Source organism: Oratosquilla oratoria, chromosome 23 (assembly GCF_046742065.1).
Source record: "Oratosquilla oratoria isolate Oo_2021 chromosome 23, ASM4674206v1, whole genome shotgun sequence".
Classification (NCBI taxonomy): Eukaryota; Metazoa; Arthropoda; class Malacostraca; order Stomatopoda; family Squillidae; genus Oratosquilla; species Oratosquilla oratoria.
The window spans coordinates 24288768-24309976 of record NC_134799.1 but is presented as its reverse complement, the minus strand read 5'-3'; the positions used below and the strand labels follow the sequence as shown (position 1 = coordinate 24309976).

Here is a 21209-nt window from a genome sequence, read left to right as displayed (position 1 = left end):
AACTGAAATGTGGTACTGCAGAGGACCCGAACTCAGCTATCACATGACAAGTGCCGTAGTAACTAACCAACTACGCTATCAAAAGAGATATCTCTCTTGATATCGTAGTTGGTTAGTTACTACGGCACTTGTCATGTGATTGCTGAGTTCGAGTCCTTGGCAGTACCACATTTCAATTTCTGGATGTGGCCCCATTGGGTCTCCCGATGCTGATGGCTTAGAATTAAAGTGCATTGTGGTTGTTAATATATCTATCTATATATATATATCTTTATATATATGTATATATATATATATATATATATATATATATATATATATATATATACATATACATACATATACCAAGGCTTTTACTCCCATACAAGGGAGGTAGCCAAAAAGGAAAAGGCATAAAATCATTCCCACCCATTCCATCCCTCAATACACTCCACACCCCTCCACCCTCCCTCCCATCTTAGCACCTCCTGGATGACGGGTCATCCCTGCACCCTGTCCACTGCCCTCGGTCAGAAGCAGTGTCGCAAGACACAGCACATCCACAGCAAGGCCGCTTCATTAAATCGGCGATCCCCCCTCTATGTCCCCCCATTGCATAAAAGGAGAAGTCGGGGAGAAATCCCTTCGGGCTGCGTCAAAATTTGCTCACACCTACTACCTCACCCCCATCACCCTGCCCATTCCACCTCATGCATCACAACATCATCCATATACAACCATTCTCCATTCACCCCTGTCTTCTGTCCTCTCCCGTCCTTCCTCAATAGACATTCCCCTCTTCCCCAAAGCCCCCTTCACCCCATCCATCCACCTCATCCTAGGACGTCTCCTCATGTTCACTCCCTCCACATCTGCCTTCCATACCTCTTTTACCAGTCTATATGTAAGGAAAAATAAAATCCAAAGAGCAATGACAAAGATGGCCCCAACACTTTCAAAATTGACATACAAGCAAAGATTGTCTAAACTGGAACTACCAACCCTGGAACAAAGAAGAGAAAGAGGTGATCTATTGGCCATTTACAGAATCATGAAAAGCATGGAAGTCCTTGATAGAGAAGACTTATTAAAGTGGGATAGAAGAAAAACAAGTGGGCATAAAAAGAAACTCAAAAAGGGTAGTTATAGATTTGAAAAAAAAAGTTTTCCACAGAGTGGTGGATGTCTAGAACAAATTGGACAAAATAGTAGTGTTTGCAAACACCATACAAGAATATAAGAACAAACTAGATGCTGTGAGATACAAAGATGGGTCACTACAAGCATAGCTCCCCTTCCCGTATAATACAACTAAGTAAATACATATGTAGGGACTAATGACAGGTACCTGCATATGGTGGTCCTGCAAGATGGACATCAAAGTTGCCCATTTTCAAAATGTATCAACCCTCTCACCTCCATCAGGATGTGCAGCCTTGAGGGGCTGGTATTAGGTCTCCAAACTGGGCCCAAGATATCTTTTTATCAACTTGAACTGTATTTTTTACACTTTACACTTGGAGAGCTGACAATTGGCAACTACTCTCTTCTCCCTACCACTGTGAGCCAGTGACAGAGAAATATTCTCATACTGATACATCACAGACAACAGTCCAAAGTTTCTTCGCAGAGATATATGTGGGAGGTTCCAAGGACCATTGTCAGCTATTGTGGAGTTGTGGGTTTTCCACTTAGTGAAACTCAAGGTAATATTTGATTGATTAATTGAACACATACTCAGATCACAAAACAGGCACTCCAAGACCAAACTCCCTACTCCACCTAAATCTCCTAGACATCAGTTCTACAGACAAATCCCTCCCATGACATTCAAAAATCGTACCATCATGTCTGCAGTCAGACTGACATCCAGCTTTGAAATGGTACCAAAACAAAATAGACTTACCCACCGATGGAAATTGCCCAAGATGCAACCACCACATAGAAGACTCTGAACACCTTATCTTACATTGCTTTCTCTACTCTTACCCAATCAAAAACACAAGTCTTTTATGAGTGACTTGTGGGCCAATCCAAGGGATGTTGCTTGTTATCTGGGAGACATAAATTTTCTGCAAGGGAGACCTGGGGCAGTAGATAGACATAATATAAGTAAATATATTAATACAACACTGACAACAATGCACCACTTATCCGTGGAGCAGTCTTTGAGGAGGAGAGAAGGTCATTGACTTGCTAACTACATTAAAGTTGTGGGTTTCCAGATTGTAAAATTTACACCAACAGTCATATCTATGCTGTAAAATTCACACCAACAGTCATTATATGTATTTGTATCTGTAATTTGCAGCACTTTTAATTGAGGTGAACATAGCCATAGCAAACTATGTAGTCCTTAGGTATCCTGAAAAGTCCATCTCAGTATCACTATAATGTTCACAGTGACATTAACCCCTTCACTCCGGGCCAAAATCTCACGGGCAGCATTAGCTGCCAGACATGCGATGTTGTGTCATAATATTCACATTATAAAAAATAAAGTCACCGCTGTATTGCTCATTCTCTCTTTCACCCTTGAATTTTGATAACCATAGAAAATATGATGAAGCCAGTTTACAGAGTATGGGGGTCACGCAGGTACAACTACAATAAATATAATCAAGACGCCGACATCGGCATCCTCGCGTACCCACTTGTTCCTCATGACGCCTACATTGGCGTCACCATATGGAAGGGGTTAAAGATTTATTTATGAAGAAATCATAAGATTGTAATGCTAGGTTTAGGGATGTCTGAGAATTAAAGTCTTCTATGTACTTGCTTCAATTCCCACATAACTTTCAGTATTGATATATTTTTTCACTTTACGCCATCTCCATAAAAAGTGTCATTAAGAATAAGGCTAGCGAAGAATTATGTGCATCTCCTAATACTTGACAAATTTGCAGGTTAAAGGGATGAATGCTCTGTTTGGACTTCGTGTGCGGGTAACAGTAGGTGAAAAAATGCTAGTGGGTGTTGCTACTGCTACAGCAGTATTCCTCTCTGCCTTACCACCACCCAATGCTCTACGAGTACATGCAGCATCTTCAGGCTATGATGATGAAAAGAAGCGACTGGAAGTACAACGACTCCTTCAGGAAGCCATGATCACTAATAAGGAAATGTATGGTGTTAAAATCAACTCATCTAATACGGTAGGAGTTATTATTCCCATGTACACATGTAGTTACAAAGAATATTTGATGAATGCTTTTATTGTCTCTAATATGGAATTGTATGTTTTTTTTCATTCAGGATGGGCTTGATGAACTCAACTGCAGCAAAGGGTCAGACACTGATGATTCTGAAGATGATATGCCAGATATGGATCTTTCATCAGGCAACAAGGACACATATGTACTTGAGGTAGGATTTGGACATACTCTATCTACCTATCTATATACCAAAAGCCTTATTCCTCCTTATAAGGGAAGCAGCTAAGTCAGACACATACCTACTCCTACCCATTCCATTCCCATCCACCACCCTTTTTTCCTTTCATTGTAGCTTCTCATGGATGACAGGTCATCCCTATATCCCTTCAGGCTGCTTCAAAATGTCATTCATACATAACCACTCCCTACCCCCACCTCCTCTCTTCCTTGCATCACAGTATTATCTATACACAACTATTCTCCACTCACCCCTATCTCCTGCCTTTTCCCTTCCTTGCTCAACAGACATTCCCCTGTTGCTCAATGCCCCCTTCACTCCATCTCATCTTCAGTTGCCTCCTCAATTTCACTCCATCCACCTCTGCCTTCCACAACTCTTTTACTAATATTTCTTCATTCATTCTTTCCATGTACCCAAACTGTAATAATGCTCTTTCATCAGCTCTACTCTGCCATCTCCTTTTCCACTCCTGCTCTCCTCCTCACCTCATTTTTCACTGTAGTAACCACTACCATACTTCTCAGACATTTCATCTCAAACACACGACGCTGACGTTGGCATGAACACACACAAAGCTGGCATTGGCGTGAATGGAAGGTTAGCGAAAAGCTCCAAGCAAAGAACAAGGAAACACCTATGTTGTGCTTACAGAAAAGAAGTTGTGTTTTTCAAGTGACTGCTATGGTATCCAGTTTGATATAGTGTATAAACATACAAAATGGAGGAAGGAAAAGGAAAAAGGGATAATGAACTAACGAAGAGAGGATTGGACATGAGCAGTCTAATCACCACTAGGAGTGATACCAAAGAGAACTTGTCTGAACGATACCCCAAAGTCAACTCAAAGGTGGGACAACAAAAATTTTTCAGGGTTTCAAAGAGAAAGAGGAATATTAGGTAAAGGTTTAGATGTAGAAAGAGAAACTAGGTATAGCAATGTACTAAGGAATCAAGACATTAACAACTTGATGGAGGAACTAATAGATTTACGAAATAATTATAGAGCAATGCACAGAGATAACCAATCTATGAAAAACTAACGAAGAAATGAACAGAGAGCTTAATGAACTAAAAAGTTAATTAAGTATGATCAGAAGTGATAACGAAAGAAAGAAAAATGAAGACAGAAACTAAAATTAGGAACTGAAAAAAAGAGGTCAAAGAACAAAAACAAGCAGTGACTAAAAAAGTCGGAGAATCAATTAAGATGGATCTCTTAGAAATAAAAAGTCAGTGGAAACAACAGTAAGAAAATTAGAAAATAACATTTAAAGAAATAGTACAACAGCAGGTAGAGGAAAATGCTAAAGAAACTGTAATTAAAGTAATTAAAGAAAATGAAAACGGGGTAAGAAACACAGTGGATAAAAAAAAGTGCATTGTAGTTTATGGTATTAAAGGAAATCATAATGTATACAAATACCAAAGAGAAAAAGAGGAAGAAATTGCAAAAGAAATTCTGAAAGAGGTTCAAGAAGAGTTTTTTTTTTTTTCTTTTTTTCTTTTTTTTTATAGAGAGAGAGAGAGTACTGACCTGAGGCTGAAAAAATGGTAGATAAAAAAAAGGAAACGTAAACCAAAAAAGAGAAGAAAAATTAAAAATAGCATATACAAACATAGATGGTATGATTCCAGGACTAAACAAATTAAACAACTATCTGTTAATAGAGAAACCAGACATAATGTGGAGAGAAAATTAAAAGGTCCATTAAATACTGTGGGACAAGGTCTATACAACTATTGGTCAAAAAATAGAATGGAGAAACAGGGTGGAGTCATGTTTTTGACTAAGGTTTAAATGTGACAAAGATAATAGAAGGAAAAAATAATGGGGAATTGATTATGATTAAAGTTGAAAACAGAAATATGAAAAGTAGAAAATTTGTAGTAATATATGTGCCCCCAAAAACACAGGCTTGGACAGATAGTGATCATTCCAAAATACTGGAAGACAAAGAATGCATTGATTGAATTATTGAAAGAAGGAAACATAGTAATTATGGGTGACTGTAACTCAAAAGAAATATGTTTGGAAGAAATAACAGTAAAAGGTAGAGAGGAACTTTGGGGAAATATTCTACTGGATATGACCATTGAATACACATTGACTCAATGGGTGAAGGAAAATACCAGATATAGAAACAGTGAAGAACCACCGAGACTAGATTTGATATTCACATCAGAGCCTGAAATAGTGGATAAAATGGAGTACAAGACACCAAATGGGAAGAGTGACCAAATACTAATAGACTTTGAACTAAAAGAACAAATTGATTTGAGAAGAAATGAGAAACATAGAAAAGGAAGACCAATATACAACAAAACGGATTTTGAAAAACTTAGAAGAAAAAAATTCAAAATGCTAACTGGGAAATTTTTTTAAATGAAGAAACAAAGATGGAAGAGAAATGGAATGTGTTAAAAGAAAAATACAAGGAGGGAACCTCAGCTTGAGAACTTGTCTTCTCCCGAGACACCAGTTGGTGAATACCTCGTTAAGTTTACTATTTCTTGTGAAGTTTATATCTTCGAATAATGAAAAGTGACTGTGTTGTGTTTTTGTAATTGTTACATATAACATTAATTTATTAAGTGACCACTTTTGTTTCTTTTGTTGTTTTATATTTTCTCTTTGCTGTTTGTATTGCCGAAGGAGGAGCAAAATGGCTTGTGAAGGTTGTGTGAACCTGGAGGACTCTCTCAGGATATGTGAGGAGGAGATTCGTCTTCTCTGGAGTGCACTCTGTGAGAAGAATGAATTCTCCCCACATCCCAAAGAGCATTCCACCTCCTCCACTATTGCCACTGTCGTGAGCGAGTGGCATTCTGTGGGGTCCCATTTGTCAAGCCTGCATTTGGTAAGTGGGTCCCCTGTGGAGCAACCGCTGGTTCTAGCCAATTGTTTTGCTCTGCTGGAGGATGAAGTGGCTGAAAATCAGGAGTTCTTGGTAGTGGGGGACTCCATGCTGCAAGGCTATGACGACATCCTGCAGCTGAAGACTAAACAATGTTGCAAGCTTGTATGTCAACTGGGCCGTGGGATCGCTGATTGTATCCAGACCATCAGGGAGCAAAGGTGGACAAACACGGTTATGATTGTCCATACGGGATGTAACGATGTGGGTAGGGTGAGATCAGAGGAACTTGTTTGGAATTACAAGGTCCTTCTTCAGGAGGTAAAGGAGCGTTGGAGCTGTCACATAGCCTGTGGGATCCTTTCAAGGATCTACGCAGGCTCGTGTTGAAACAGTAGAGCCATAGGGATCAATGAGAGGATATCACGAATGTGCACACAACTGGGATACCGCTTTCTTGATCCTTGGTATCTCTTTTCCAGGCATCATGACCTTTATGCTTCTGATGGGATCCACCTTACTCACAGAGGCAAAGATGTTATTACAAACCTCATTGTGGGAGTTTGTAATGGACTAGTTCCTTTTTTGGGGTAAAAACTAAAAGGGAAGGGGAAATAGAGTGTTTTGGGGAAAATAGAGTTGTTGTTGTTGTTGTCGTTCCCTACTATCTGAATTGATGCCATCAAAAATTCTTTGTGTGAGGTTTGTCAGAAGAGTGTTTGTGGAGTGTAGTGGCCTAAAACCGTGTTGTGAGTCAGCAAGGGGAATATATGGAAAATAGAGTAGGGTATAGCAGTAACGTAGAGCAATATGTTAGTACAGGTACTCCTCGTTTAACGACCTACTCGGTTAACGACAACTCGGAGTAACGACGGGCTTTATGACGTTTAACGTAAATCTCCTGAAGTTACGACGTCGTGTACGACAATTAAGTTGGCTGAGGCAAATTTGTATGATGTTATAAATGAACTTTTACGGTGGATATTAGCTGTGAGGTAAAGTGTTCTGAAGCTTAGGTCTACATTACCATCCTGCAAGCTGCAAAAACTACCTGGGGTACAGTGTATACTGGTAGTGGTAAATTTTTAGTTTCGACCATGGGCGCAATATAACAATAGAAAATTAATTATTAATTTTGTAAATTATAATGTATCAACGTAATATGCAATTTTGTGAGCAGAAATGAAAAAAAAAAATGCTAAAACAGATTTCGTAAGTAACGAAGTCATGTCGGACGAATGATACACCATGTTTGTTATGATAGATGCCGATGTCGAAGAAATGAAAGGATGATAAATTAATTCGTCTAACCTAAACGAAACTAACCTAACCTGTGTTTAATAAATCATTACCTGCAAATTAAATGTCATCTGGCTCGTCCTCGTTGTCGTTGTCGTGAGAGACGTTGGCAGACGACAAGATGGCGTCCCGAGCCTATGGTACCGACTTCGTTCTTGTAGCAAGGTATTTTTTACTTTCATTTCCGCCCACAAAATTGCATATTACGCTGGTGCATTTTAATTTACAAAATTAATAATTAATTTTCTATTGCTATATTGCGCCCATGGTCGAAACTAAAAAAATACCCCGGTATTCAATATGGAATGTCAGCATACGCGGATTTGGTCATACACGGTAATTTTAGGAACCTAACCACCGTAAATAAACAGTAAATAAAGCTTTAATGTACTGTATAAAAGAGGGAAAATACACGAAAATAAAGATACATGTATTGCTGGACATTGTACATACAGTACATGTACGTATATGTATACACTTTCGCTTAACGACCAATTCGGTTAACGACGGCACGCTGGTCCCAATTGTCGTCGTTAAACGAGGAGTACCTGTATATGACAAAATATCATTTTAGGATATAATGTTGATAGAGGACAAAATATTACATTAAGATGTAATGTCAAAGGACAAAATATCACTATGGGGTGTAATAATAATGGAGGACAAAATATCATGATGGGATATAATGATAGTGGAGGACAAAATATCATGATGGTTTGTAATGTTAGTGGAGAACAAAATATTGTGGTAGGATATAATGTCAGTGGAGGGCAGAATATCATTTTAGGAAGGAATGCTGGACAGAATGTTAGTGAACAACGGGTGGCTGGTGTGGAATGTAGTAACATAGGGGGGCAAGGTATACACAAGAGATCAAATGACCATGAGGGACCAGATGTCAGTGATAGGGCAAACGTCCATGAGGCATTGAATGTCAATGAAGGACCAAATGTCAATATAGAGCAAGATGTCAATAAAGAACAAAATTATAATATAAGGCATGATGTTGAAATACAAAATGTGTAAAAAAAAAATAATCACAAGTTTCTTAATACCATGCTCGTAGTATTAGGAATAAATTCCAAGAAATACAGGTGTATGTCAAAAGCAAAAATCTTGATATAGGAATAACAGAGACAAGGTGAAATGGTAAATAATTTGAAGCTGAATTTAATATTGCGCGATTTAACACTTTCATCAGGATAGAAACCACAAGAAAGGTAGGGGTGTTCTGTTGTATGTTAAAATCAATGCCCATGCCTGTGTTTTAGAGAAAGTGAAACAGGATGCATATGATAGTTTGTGGGTAGAATTAACCCAAACAAATTAACATAAAATGAATGTAGGTGTAATATATAGGCCAAAAACATTATCATTAGCTGATGATAAACTGTTGTTTCAAGAACTGTCAAGTTTCTGCAACTGGGACTTATTGATAATGGTGATTTCAATTTTACTGACATTGATTGGATGACCCTTGAACACTGCCATATAGGTAATTGCTTGATAGATTTTCTCGGTGATAGTTACTTAGTTCAGCATGTAAAAGAGCACATAAGACATGGAAACTTACTCGATCTATTGATCATTAGCCATAAAATCATGATAACTAATGTAGAAGTTGGTGAAACTATTGCAAATAGCGATCACAACTTTGATTCAAATTGCTAAAAAAAAATTAGAATAGATACTTGTGTATCTAAAATACCTGATTTTAGTAAAGCTCAGTTCATAGGACTATGTCAGGAGCTTCAGCTTATAGATTTTGAGGCAAAATTAAGCAAAAGACCTGTAGATCAGATGTGGGAAATATTTCAAAATGCGCCTACTAAGATGATTCATATATACATCCTGTTTAAGGACAGATGCCCCCAAATCAGGCTCGCCCAAAATGGCTTGACAAAGAAACTGAAAAAAGTATTGCTGAAAAGGGACTGGCTTATAAGAAATACAAATGCTCGTGTTCACTTAATGACTATCAAAAATATGTTTAAAATACAGAGAGATTTTAAAAAAGGCAGTAAGAAAATGAAAATGACAATATGAAATGAATATCGCTAATAAATCCAAAGATAATCCCAAAGAATTCTATAGTTACATTAGAGATAAAAAGGTTATTAGGAATCACATTGATCCACTATTATCAGTTGATGGTCAACTTGAATATTCAAATGAAGGAATGTGTGATATTTTAAACAACTATTTTAGCTCAGTATTCATAAATGAAACACCTCAAAGTGGAATTCCAAAATGAAACCTGTGAAAAGACTAGGGTAAACTTACTATGATAAATGTAACAAAAGAAAAAATTAAAAGGTGTATAGAAAAACTCAAAATTAATAAAACACCAGGGCCTGATGGTTGGCATCCAAGAATCTTAAAGGAAATGAAAAATGAGATTGTTGTTCCATTAGAAATTATTTTCAAGAAATCCATCATATCCAGAGATGTCCCAAGAGAATGGAAGCTAGCTAACATTATTCCCATATTTTAAAAAAAATGACAAAAAGAAACCAAATAACTACAGGCCTATAAGGTTGACTTCAATCGTAGGAAAAATGATGGAAACTATCATCAGAGATGCTATCAAATATAATTTAGAAAGTAACTGTTTGATAAATGATAGCCAGCATGGATTCCAATGGAAACGTTCTTGCTCGACCAACTTACTCGAATTCTACAACACAGTTATCTCAAATTATGACAAAAGAAACAATATAGATTTAATATATCTAGACTTTGCAAAAGCTTTTGATACCATCCCCCACGAAAGACTACTCACTAAATTAGCTTCACACAGAGTTAGTGGTAGCCTATTAAGTTGGACTAGAATTTGGTTGAATGATCGAAAACAGAGAATTGTTTTAAATGGCAAAACTTCTAGATGGAATAATGTTGCAAGTGAAGTTCCTCAGGGTTCCATTCTTGGGCCACTTCTATTCATAGTATATATAGATTATATAGACCACAGACTAAAATCTATTGTCTCCAAATTTGCTGATGATACAAAACTGTGCAGAATGGCAAATGATCACTTAAATCAATCATATGTTCAAGAAGATTTAGATAAATTACAGCAATGGTCTGAGAAGTGGCTAATGAAATTTAACACAAGTAAATGCAAGGTTATACACATAGGTAAAAATAACAGTAAGTATAATTATCCAGCTGGGCTGGATGAAGTGAGGAGGAGAACAGGGGTGGAAAGGGAGTTGGGAGATGGGGTTGATGAAGGAGTGTTGGGGTGGTTTGGACGCATGGAGGGAGTGAGTGAATGGGGACTGGTGGGAGAGGTGTGGAAGGCGGATGTGGAGGGAGTGAACATGAGGGGACGTCCTGGGATGGGATGGATGGATGGGGTGAAGGGGGCTTTGGGGAAGAATTGTTGTATATGGATGATGTTGTGATGCATGAGGTGGAATGGGTGGGGGGATGGGGGGTGAGGTAGTATGTGTGAGCAAAATTTGACGCAGCCCGAAGGGATTTCTCCCCATCTTCTCCTTTTCTGCATGGGGGGACATAGAGGGGGGGTCGCTGATTTAATGGAGCGGCCTTGCTGTGGATGTGCTGTGACTTGCGGCACTGCCTCTGACCCAAGGCAGTGGACAAGGTGCAGGGGATGACCCGTCATCCAGGAGGTGCTAAGATGGGAGGGAGGGTGGAGGGGAGTGGAGTGTATTTGGGGATGGAATGGGTGGGAATGTTTTTATGCCTTTTTCTTTTTGGCTACCTCCCTTGTAAGGGGGAAAATGCCTTGGTATATGTATGTATGTATGATTACAGGTTATCTGAAAATTCGTTAACAAAAGTGGATAGTGAAAAGGATCTCGGGGTAATTATCAGTAACAATCTCAAATCATCTAAGCAGTGTATTTCAGCCTGTGAGAAAGCAAACAAAATTCTAGGACTGATTGCTTGATCTTTTGACTTCAAAAGTTCTTCTCTCATTAACAAACTATATAAATCTTAAGTTTGTCCACATTTGGAATATGCTGTTTCTGTATGGTCACTGAATCTCATTAAAGACATTGACAGATTGGAAAAAGTACAACGGCGAGCCACAAAACTGAATTAAAAAAAAAAAAAAAAAAAAATCATACAAAAATCGACTAAAACATATGAATCTGTTTTCCCTAAAAAACATAGACTCAGAGGTGACTTGGTACAGGTCTTTAAGATTTTAACCCCTTCGATACAATGACGCCTACGTAGGCGTCATGAGGAGCAAGTGGGTACGCGAGGATGCCGATGCCGGCGTCTTGATTAGATATATTGTAGTACCTGCGTGACCCCCATATTATGTAAACTGGCTTCATCATATTTTCTATGGTTATCAAAATTTACGGGTGAAAGAGAACGAGCAATACAGCGGTAACTTTATTTTTTACAATGCGAGTATTATGACGCAACATTGTACGTCTGGCAGCTAATGCTGCCCGCGAGATTTTGCCCCAGAGTGAAGGGGTTAAAGGGAATTGACAACATGAAAAGTGACAAAATTTTCACACTGAATGAGAATCCGACAAGAAATAATGCTCTCAAACTGTCCGGAAATAGATTTAATTTGGAAGTGGATAGAAACAACTTCACCAACTGTGTAGTTAATGAATGGAACAAACTTCCTGCAGAGGCAGTGCAATGTAGTTCAGTTTGAAGCTTTAAGATTCGTTTAGATAAACATCTAAGCAAGATGCTGTAATGACTGCCGTTTAATTTATATTATTTGTTTATTTGTTTATTTGTTTATTATTTGCTTGATTTTTATTATAAGTTGTCTGTCAATTTACTATTATTTACTCTTTACCTGTTTGTTTGTTATTTAACTATAACTATGCATTTATTTATTTTATTTATTATTATTTATATTATAACTTATTTATTTTTCTTTAATTTATTGATCATTATTACATTTTTTTCTACATTTAACCTAGTTATGGACCAAAAGGTCTCCTGTCGGCATGCTCCGCCTTTGTAATCCTTTGTAATACGTACCAAAGAAGAAACAAAAACAGGTATACATAAAGTAAAGATGGAAAAAAGACAAAAAAATTACCAAAAGGCAAATATACATCAAACTAAGAAACGAATATGTAAAAGCATGCAGGAAAGAAAAAAGAACCTATGAAAAAGACATAATAGAAAAATACGAGGACCAACCTGAACTATTCTACAGGTATGTAAATGACAAACTAAAAGACAAACACAAAATAGTGAAACTGCGTGAAGGAAATAATGAATATATAGATGATGTAGAAATGGCTGAAATTATGATCAAACATTTTAAATCTGTATTCACAATTGAAAGTTCACAAAATTGGTAGGAAGGACAGATAGAAAGATCCCTCCCATTGAAAGAAATAACGGTGACACACAAAGAAATAAGGGATCAAATAAAAAAAACCTTGATGTCGGAAAATCACACAAGCTGGATGGAATTGTAAATTGGATATTGAAAGAATGTATAGATGAATTAATGGACAAAATACACAAGGTAATTGATTCCTCACTCAAAAAAGGAAAAGTACCACAAGATTGGGAAAATGCAAATATTGTACCAATATACAAAGGAGGGGACAAAGAAAATCCAACCAACTATAGATCGGTCTCCCATACAAGTACAATAGCAAAGATATGTGAAAAAGTTATGAAAAGTAAATGGATTAAACATTTGGAGGAGAACAATATACTAAATCCAAAAATATTTGGATTTAGACACAGAAGATTATGTGCCACAAACTTGATATGCTTTTACATATATATACCAAGGGCACTTTTCCCCCTTACATGGGAGGTAGCCAAAAGACAAAGGCATAGAAACCACTCCCACCCATTCCATCCCCTACATACTCCACTCCCATCTACCCTCTTCCCTCCCTTTTATCTTGGCACCTCATGGATGATGGGTCATCCCTGCATCTTGTCTACTGCCCTGCTTTTACTTGAGGCTAATAGAAATAATAAAAGAGAGGGACGGATGGGCAGATTGTGCTTTCTTAGATATACAAAAAGCATTTGATAAAGAACCACACAGAAAGCTACTAAGAAAAATTGAAACAATAGGTGGAATACAAGGAAAGTTATTGGAATGAATGAAAGATTTCTTGAATGGGAGAAAAATGAGAATGGTACTCAGAGACAAGAACTCGAACTGGAAAGAAACGATAAATGGAGTCCCACAAGGTTCTGTATTGGCTCCTTATATAATGTTTGCCATATAAATAAATGACATGGATGAAGATGTGGAATGTTATATGAACTTCTTTACAGATGATGCGAAACTACTAAAGAGAGTAAGTACAGGGGAAGATTGCAAATCACTACAAAAAGACCTGGACAAAGTCTGGAAATGGAGTCGAAAGTGTGAAGTGAAGTTCAACATCAAGAAATGTAGTATGATGGAATTTGAAAAAAGCAAAAATAGAATATCGGGACAATATAAAATTGGTACAAAGGAAGTTAAAAAAGTCAATTCAGAAAGAGACCTAGGAGTAACTATCACCAATGACATGGTACCAGACAAACATATCAACAAAATAGTTGGAGAAACTCTCAATTTATCATGATCAATGAAAGTGGCCTTTGACTACATGGATGAAGTAATGGTTAAGAAAATATTTGTTACATTGATAAGACCAAGATTGGAGTATGCTGCGACATTATGGACACCTAGTACTAAAAAGAATATAAAGAAATTAGAAAGAATTCAAAGAACAACGACAAAGATGGCACCAACACTCTCCAAAATGACATACGAACAAAGATTGGACAAACTGGCACTACCAACCCTGGAACAAAGAAGAGAAAGAGATCTACTAACAATCTACAGAATCATGAAAGGGATGGAAATCCTTGATAGAGATAGTTTTCTAAAGTGGGATAGGAGAAAAAGAAGACATGAAAATATACTTAAAAAGGATAGTTACAGAAGAGATCTGGAAAAGAATAGCTTCCCACACAGAGTGGTGGATATCTGGAATAAATTGGATAAGGAAACAGTGAGTGCAAAAACTATACAAGAAATTAAGATCAGACTGGATGCTGAAAGATACAAAAGCAGGTCACTGTGAGCATAGCTGTCTTCCCGTAAAATACAACTAGGTAAATACATTTAAAGTTTTCCTCCCTGCCTCTAGTAAATTCCAGGTTTCTGCTGCATATAGTGCTGTTGACACAATCACCCTTTCATATAATCTCTCTGCATCCATTCCTAATTACCCATTTCTCATAACAATTTTTAATCCCCCAAGGCATTAGAAATAGACTAGCAATATTACAGTACAGACAACAGTCCAACATTTCTTTCCTAAGAGTTCCAAGGAAGGACCTTAGGACCATTGCTGATTAACATGGGGCTATATCCAGTTAGTGAAACTCAAAGGCAATAATTATTAATGTGAATTATTGTGTCACAGCCACTCTCTTGGTCTATGAATAATAATTGTTACTTTTAGTTTCACTGACTAAGGCTACAGCCCCACGGTGGCTAGTAATAGCTCCTGGGCCTTCCCATAGATTTCTCTGAGGTTGTTTTTATGTCACCAGCTTGTAGGAGTTGGAGGGGTGGAGCATTCACCAGTTGTCAGTTATCCTATGTGAAAAGGTGGGAGAAATAGGTTTAATAGTGATCAGTTGATCACAGATCCAATAAAGAACCCACCCCATCCCCCACACCTCTCCAGTCTTCTTTTTGGATTCATTCCCAGATACTTATTTTTCCTGAAACTTTTTATTCCCATAGATATTGACTTGCTTCCCACCACCACCAGACTCGTTACTCCAACCCCCCACCCCTACCCCACTCTGACATAAACCCCACAGAAAAATTCCTCCCAAAAGATGCAAGAACCACACAAGCACACTTGCACTCAAACCACCATCCAGCATTGAGAATACCAGTACAGAATAGCCCTTGCTATAGAATCAAAACTGCCCTAGCTGGAACCATCACATAGAGAGCACAGACCACCTTATATTGCACTGTCTTACATTAGCTATTCCCTGACAACAACACAGTATTTTTTCCTTGAGTGTCCTCTGGCCCAGATCGATGGTTCCATGTCCCCTGCAATAGAGGCTGGGGGCAACATATTGATTTATGGCTATCCATTAATATGTCCCACTGGGCTAACACTTGGTCATTAAACCAGTGATCTTTCTATAAATTAGAACTGTTTTGCCCCAACTTTTTCTTATAGAGTGCTAACAACTAGTTACTTCACCCCTCCTTTTGCTCCTTCTCCTTTCCCTCCCTCTCCTCCTACTCCTACTCCTACTTCTCTTCTCCTTTTCCACCTCCTCCATTTCTTCCTCTTCCTTCTCTTCCTCCTCCACTTCTTCTTTCTCTGCCTTCTCTGGTCAACTGGTGACAGAAATAGGTCTATACTGATACAACAAACATAGTAGGACAATAGTCCAAAGTTTATTCCTTGTGAGATACATGGGAAGAGCCCAGGAGCTGTTGCTGACTTTTTTGAGGCAGGTTTCCAGTTAATTGAAATGAAGCAACAATTATTATAAAGTTAAAATATTGGTATTGAGACATGAAAAGAACTCATTCCAGGTTTATAAATGAAAAAAACTTAACAAATGCATTAGAGAAATCATTGGGTATAAAACTGCACAAACTCAGAGTGAATTAGAATAAGCTGAAGGTTCTTACAATCCAAACTAACGTATGTATTGTCTCCTGCAGTTGGATGACACTGAAGATGCAGAGATGATAAGTGTGCTACTAGAGCCAAGGCCTCCAAACTATGTGGAGGTTGTATCTACAGAACTTCCCCCAGGTGTGCCTCCAGACCAAATTGTGGCAGGATTACAAATGTTCACCAGGGTATGGAGGTCCAAGATACTACCAAATGTCAGTCATACAACTTTCAACCAATATTTTGATAGGATTCTCCAGGTAAGTCTTACTTATGAATTTACTTAAAAAAAAAAAGTGATAAGAGATAGAATGAAGAATTTAAGTAGATTGGAATGGGCTTAAATTAGTAAAAATGAAACTGAGGATGAGAAGAACATGAAATAGGTTTTAATGTGTATGGAGTGGGTGTATGCTTTGATTCATTGACATCCATTCTACAACAAGCAAAGACCATACTGGCATGACTGCATTTGGGCTACCATCCAGCTTTGAAATAGTATCAATACCAAGTAGGCCTGGCCATGTCAGTTGACTCAAAGGCCCTTCACCAATGTCCTGAGTTTTTATTCTACTTCTTAAAGAATGTATAGATTGAGAGAAACAAATGCCAATGGGGAATAAAAAGTTTCATGAGAATAGGCATCTGTGAATGGGTGCAAGGAGGAGACTGATGAAGGGGTGGTTGTGCTGGTAACACATTTGGAACTTAACCTGTTAAGTGTCACCCACTGCGACCATGGGTGCTTTGGCAGTGTCACCCTCTTTCAATTTCAGGATTTTTTTTAATTTTTTTTACTCATTTCTTATGAACTTGTTTGCTTTTGTTTTATCTTTTTTTTTTTTCAAACAATTTATTTGTCTATTTTGACATACATATACCAAAGGTTTTTCCCCCCTTACAAGGGAGGTAGCCAAAAAACAAAGGCATAAAAACCATTCCTATCCATTCCATCCCTAATACACTCCACTCCCCTCTACCATCTACCCTCCCTCTTATCTTGGCAACTCTTGGATGATGGATCATCCCTGCATCTTGTCCACTGTCCTGGGTCTGAAGCAGTGTCGCAAGACACAGGAAGGAAATAGAAGGAAGGGTAGTGAGTGGTGGGATGAGGAAGCAAAAAAGGTTGTAGAAGAGGAGAAGCATTCACAGATTGGTTACAAAATAGGACAAGAGAATCATATGAGAGGTACAAAGAAAAGAAAAGTAAAGCATTAGATAAAGGAGGCAAAGAGGAGAGCAGATGTAAAATGGGGTAAGAATATGACAGAAAATTTTGAAAGTAATAAAAAGATGTTTTCGAAAGAAATTAAGAGAGGAAGAGGAGGCGAATCAAGTAGAGAAGAAAAGGTAAAAGGTGCACATGGAGAGATGATAATGGAAGAGACACCAGTAAGAGGAAGATTGGCAGAGTATTTTAGGGAGTTTCTAAATGTGAAGGAAGATAGGGAGGGAAAGGAAATTGCAGTGGGAAGCACTGAGAAAATAACAGTGATAAATGAGGAAAATGGAGGAGAAATAAGGAAAGATGAGGTGAAAGCAGTTGTTAAGATGATGAAAGCAGGAAAGTCACCTGGGTTGGATGGGTGTCTTGCAAAATGTCTATAAAAGGGAAGTACAGTGATGGTGGACTGGCTGGTGAGGTTATTTAATATTTGTTTAAGAGAGGGTAGAGTGCTGGAGGACTGGAAAAGTGCCTGTGTAGTTCCAATTTACAAGGGAAAGGAGGACAAGCATGAGTGTAGTAGCTTCAGAAGGATTAGTTTGTTAAGTGTAGTTGGGAAGGATTTGGTTGAGAGGATTAGGAGAGGAACAGAAGGAGTAATTGTTGAGGAACAGTGTGGATCAGATTTTTGTGGTAAGACAGATATGTAAGAAAGCTTTAAGTAAAGGTAAGGATTTTCATTGGTCTTTATGGATTTGGAAAAAGCTTCTGACTGGGTAGACAAGGAACTGTGGGAAGTATTGCAGATATATGGGATATGAGGAAAGCTGTTAAGAGTAGTTAAGAGTTTTTATGAGAGTAATAGAGCCTGTAATAGAATCAGAAATGGAGAGAGTGAGTGTTTTGAGGTAAAGGTGTGACTTTGCCAAGGATGTGTGATGTTGCCTTGGCTGTTCAATGTATACATGGATGGGGTGGTGCGAGAGGTAAATGCAAGGGAAATGGGTCAAGAATTGGAGATAGTAAAAGATAATGGAGAAAAGTGGGAAATAAGCCAGTTGTTGTTTGCTGACGACACTGCACTTGTGACAGGATCAGAGTAGGGATTGAGGAAGTTAGTGACAGAGTTTGGGAAGGTGTCCAAAAGAAGGAAGTTGAAGATAAATGTTGGTATAAGTAAGAAGATGAGGTGTACAAGGGGAGAAAGTGGCAGCAGACTGGAAGTGAGTATTAAAGGAGAGAGACAAGAGGAAGTGGATAGCTTTAGATACTTGGTTATGAATGTGGTGGGAAAGGGAGGAGTGGAGGTGAAGGTAGAATATAGATTGAGAAAAACAAGTAAATACCGTGGGGGATTAAAAAGTGTAATGAGAAATAGACATTTGGGAATGGATGCTAAGAGAAGATTGTATGAAGGAGTGATTGTGCCAGCAGCACTATATGGAGCAGAAGCATGGAACATAAGAGAGGAAGAGTTTAAATGTTGTATCTAGTTGTATTTACCTAGTTATAATTTACAGGATGAGAGCTATGCTCGTAATGACCCGTTCTCATATCTCTCCGCATCCAATTTATTCTTAAATTTTTGTATAGTTTTGGCACTCACTGTTTCTCCATTTAGTTTGTTCCAGACATCAATCACTCTATGTGGGAAGCTATTCTTTTTCAGGTCTCTTCTGTAACTGACCTTCCTTAGCTTCTTTTCATGTCCTCTTGTTTCTCTTCTGTCCCATTTTAATAAATCGTCTCTATCGAGAATTTCCATCTCTTTCATAATTCTGTAAATGGTCAACAAATCACCTCTTTCTCTTCTCTGTTCCAGTGTTTATAGATGTAATTTCTCCAATCTTTGTTCATATATCAAATTTGACAGTGTAGGTGCCATTTTTGTCACTGCTCTTTGGAATCTTTCTAATTTTCTTATGTTCTTTTTTGTGCTAGGTGCCCATAGTGTTGCAGGATACTCTAGTTTAGGTCTTATTAGTGTAACCACTATTTTTTTACCATTTCTTTAATTGACTCTTCCCCCTTTCCAGTCACTACCTGTAATTGCTCTTTGACCTCCTTTTTCAGTTCTTCATTTTTATTTTTGTCCTCATTTTTCATTTTTTCGTTTTCCCTTTTGAGGATATAAATTTCACTCTTTAGGTCACTTAATTCTCTAATCATTTGCTCATTACTCTTACGCAAAGTAATTCCCTAAGTACAGCTCGGTAGTCCAATTTTAAATCTATGATTTCTTCCAATAATTCGTTTACTCTGCGATTTCTTAATGCATTACTATAACTAACTTCTCTATCTATATCTAAGCTTTTACCTTTTTCTCCTGGATTTCTTTGAAAACCTGAAAAACTGTTGTTCTCCCACCTTTGGTTTATTCTTGAAGTATCAATCAAACAAGTTTTTTGGGGGATGACACCTCTTGGACTTTCCACTTTACTTATATCCAGTCCTCTCTTCATTGGATTGTTTAATATTCTTTCATCCTTATCTTTCTCCTTTGTGCCAAACTATACTTATTTCAAGAACTGGATTATACTTTATAGGTCACACGAGAAACATAGCCTACACATCCCGCACAATAACAACTACTGTAGTTTCCTTCGTTTTGGCGACAATACCGCTAGATAGGTGCTCAATCACTGCACTTCCTTTCGTGTTTGAGATAAAATGCCTGAGAAGTATGATAAGGGTTACTAGGCTGGACAGAATGAGAAACAAGGTGAGGAGGAGAGCGGAGGTGGAAAGGGAGTTGGGATATAGGGTTGATGAAAGAGTATTGCGATGGTTTGGACACATGGAAAGAATGAGTAAAGAAAGATTAGTAAAAGAGGTGTGGAAGGCAGAGGTGGAAGGAGTGAACATGAGGGAGCGACCAAGGATGAGATGGATGGAGTAAAAGGGGTATTGGGAAAGGGGAATGAATATCTGTTGAGGAAGGAAGGGAAAAGACAGAAGATAGGGGTGAGTGGAAAATGATTATGTATGGATGATGTTGTAATGCATGGAATGGAGTGGGTAGGAGATGGGGATTTAAGGGAGTATGTGTGAATGATATTTTGATGCAGCCTGAAGGGATTTCTTCCCATCTTCTCTTTTTCTGCATGAGGGGATGGAGGGGGGAGGTTGCTGATTAAATGAAGTGGCCTTGCTGTGGATGTGCTGTGTTCTGCTACATTGCTTCTAACCCAGAGCAGCGGGCGAGATACAGGGATGACCCATCATCCAGGAGCCAAGATAAGAGGGAGGGAGGTGAGTGGGAGTGTAATATGTGGAGATGAAATGGGTAGCATTGGATTTTATGCCTTTGTTTTTGGCTACCTCCCTTGTAAGGGGGAAGAAAGCCATTGGTATATGTATGGATTTATGTAGTAGAGCCTGTGTTAGAACTGGAAATGGAGAGAGAAAGTGGTTTGAGGTACAGGTGGGGCTGCATTAGGGTTGTCATATTGCCCTGGCTGTTCAATTTGTATATGCATGGGGTTGTAGGGTAGGTAAATGTGAGGTTAATGGGCAGGGGATTGGATATATTTAAAGACAATGGAGAGAAGTGGGAGGTGAGCCAGTTGTTTTTTGGTAATGACACTGTGCTTGTGACAGGATCAGAGGGGGGATTAACCACTTCCATACGGTGACGCCTACATAGGCTTCATGAGGAGCAAGTGGGTATGCGATGATGCCGACGTCGGCGTCTTGATTATATTTATTGCAGTCGTACCTACGTAACCTCCATTCTCTCTATGTGGGGCATGCATAATTCAACACTGAGTTTTATTAGTTATATAAATTTAGAAGTTAAATATTATGAAAGATCTGCAAAAGTAAATTTGTGCATGTGTTGTAATTTTTTATCATTGTACTTTT

General features: G+C 38.1%; 1 protein-coding gene across 2 annotated transcripts in view; it reads left to right on the top strand.

The window, feature by feature from the left end:
• Window positions 1-21209, top strand: part of LOC143038031 (C2 domain-containing protein 5) — a 212490-nt gene that overhangs the window by 155086 nt on the left and 36195 nt on the right. For both annotated transcript variants that reach the window (XM_076206886.1, XM_076206887.1), the window contains exons 14-16: window positions 2889-3137; window positions 3238-3348; window positions 16225-16437. In XM_076206886.1, the coding sequence (XP_076063001.1) occupies window positions 2889-3137; window positions 3238-3348; window positions 16225-16437 (573 nt within the window). The remainder of the gene's footprint in view (window positions 1-2888; window positions 3138-3237; window positions 3349-16224; window positions 16438-21209) is intronic.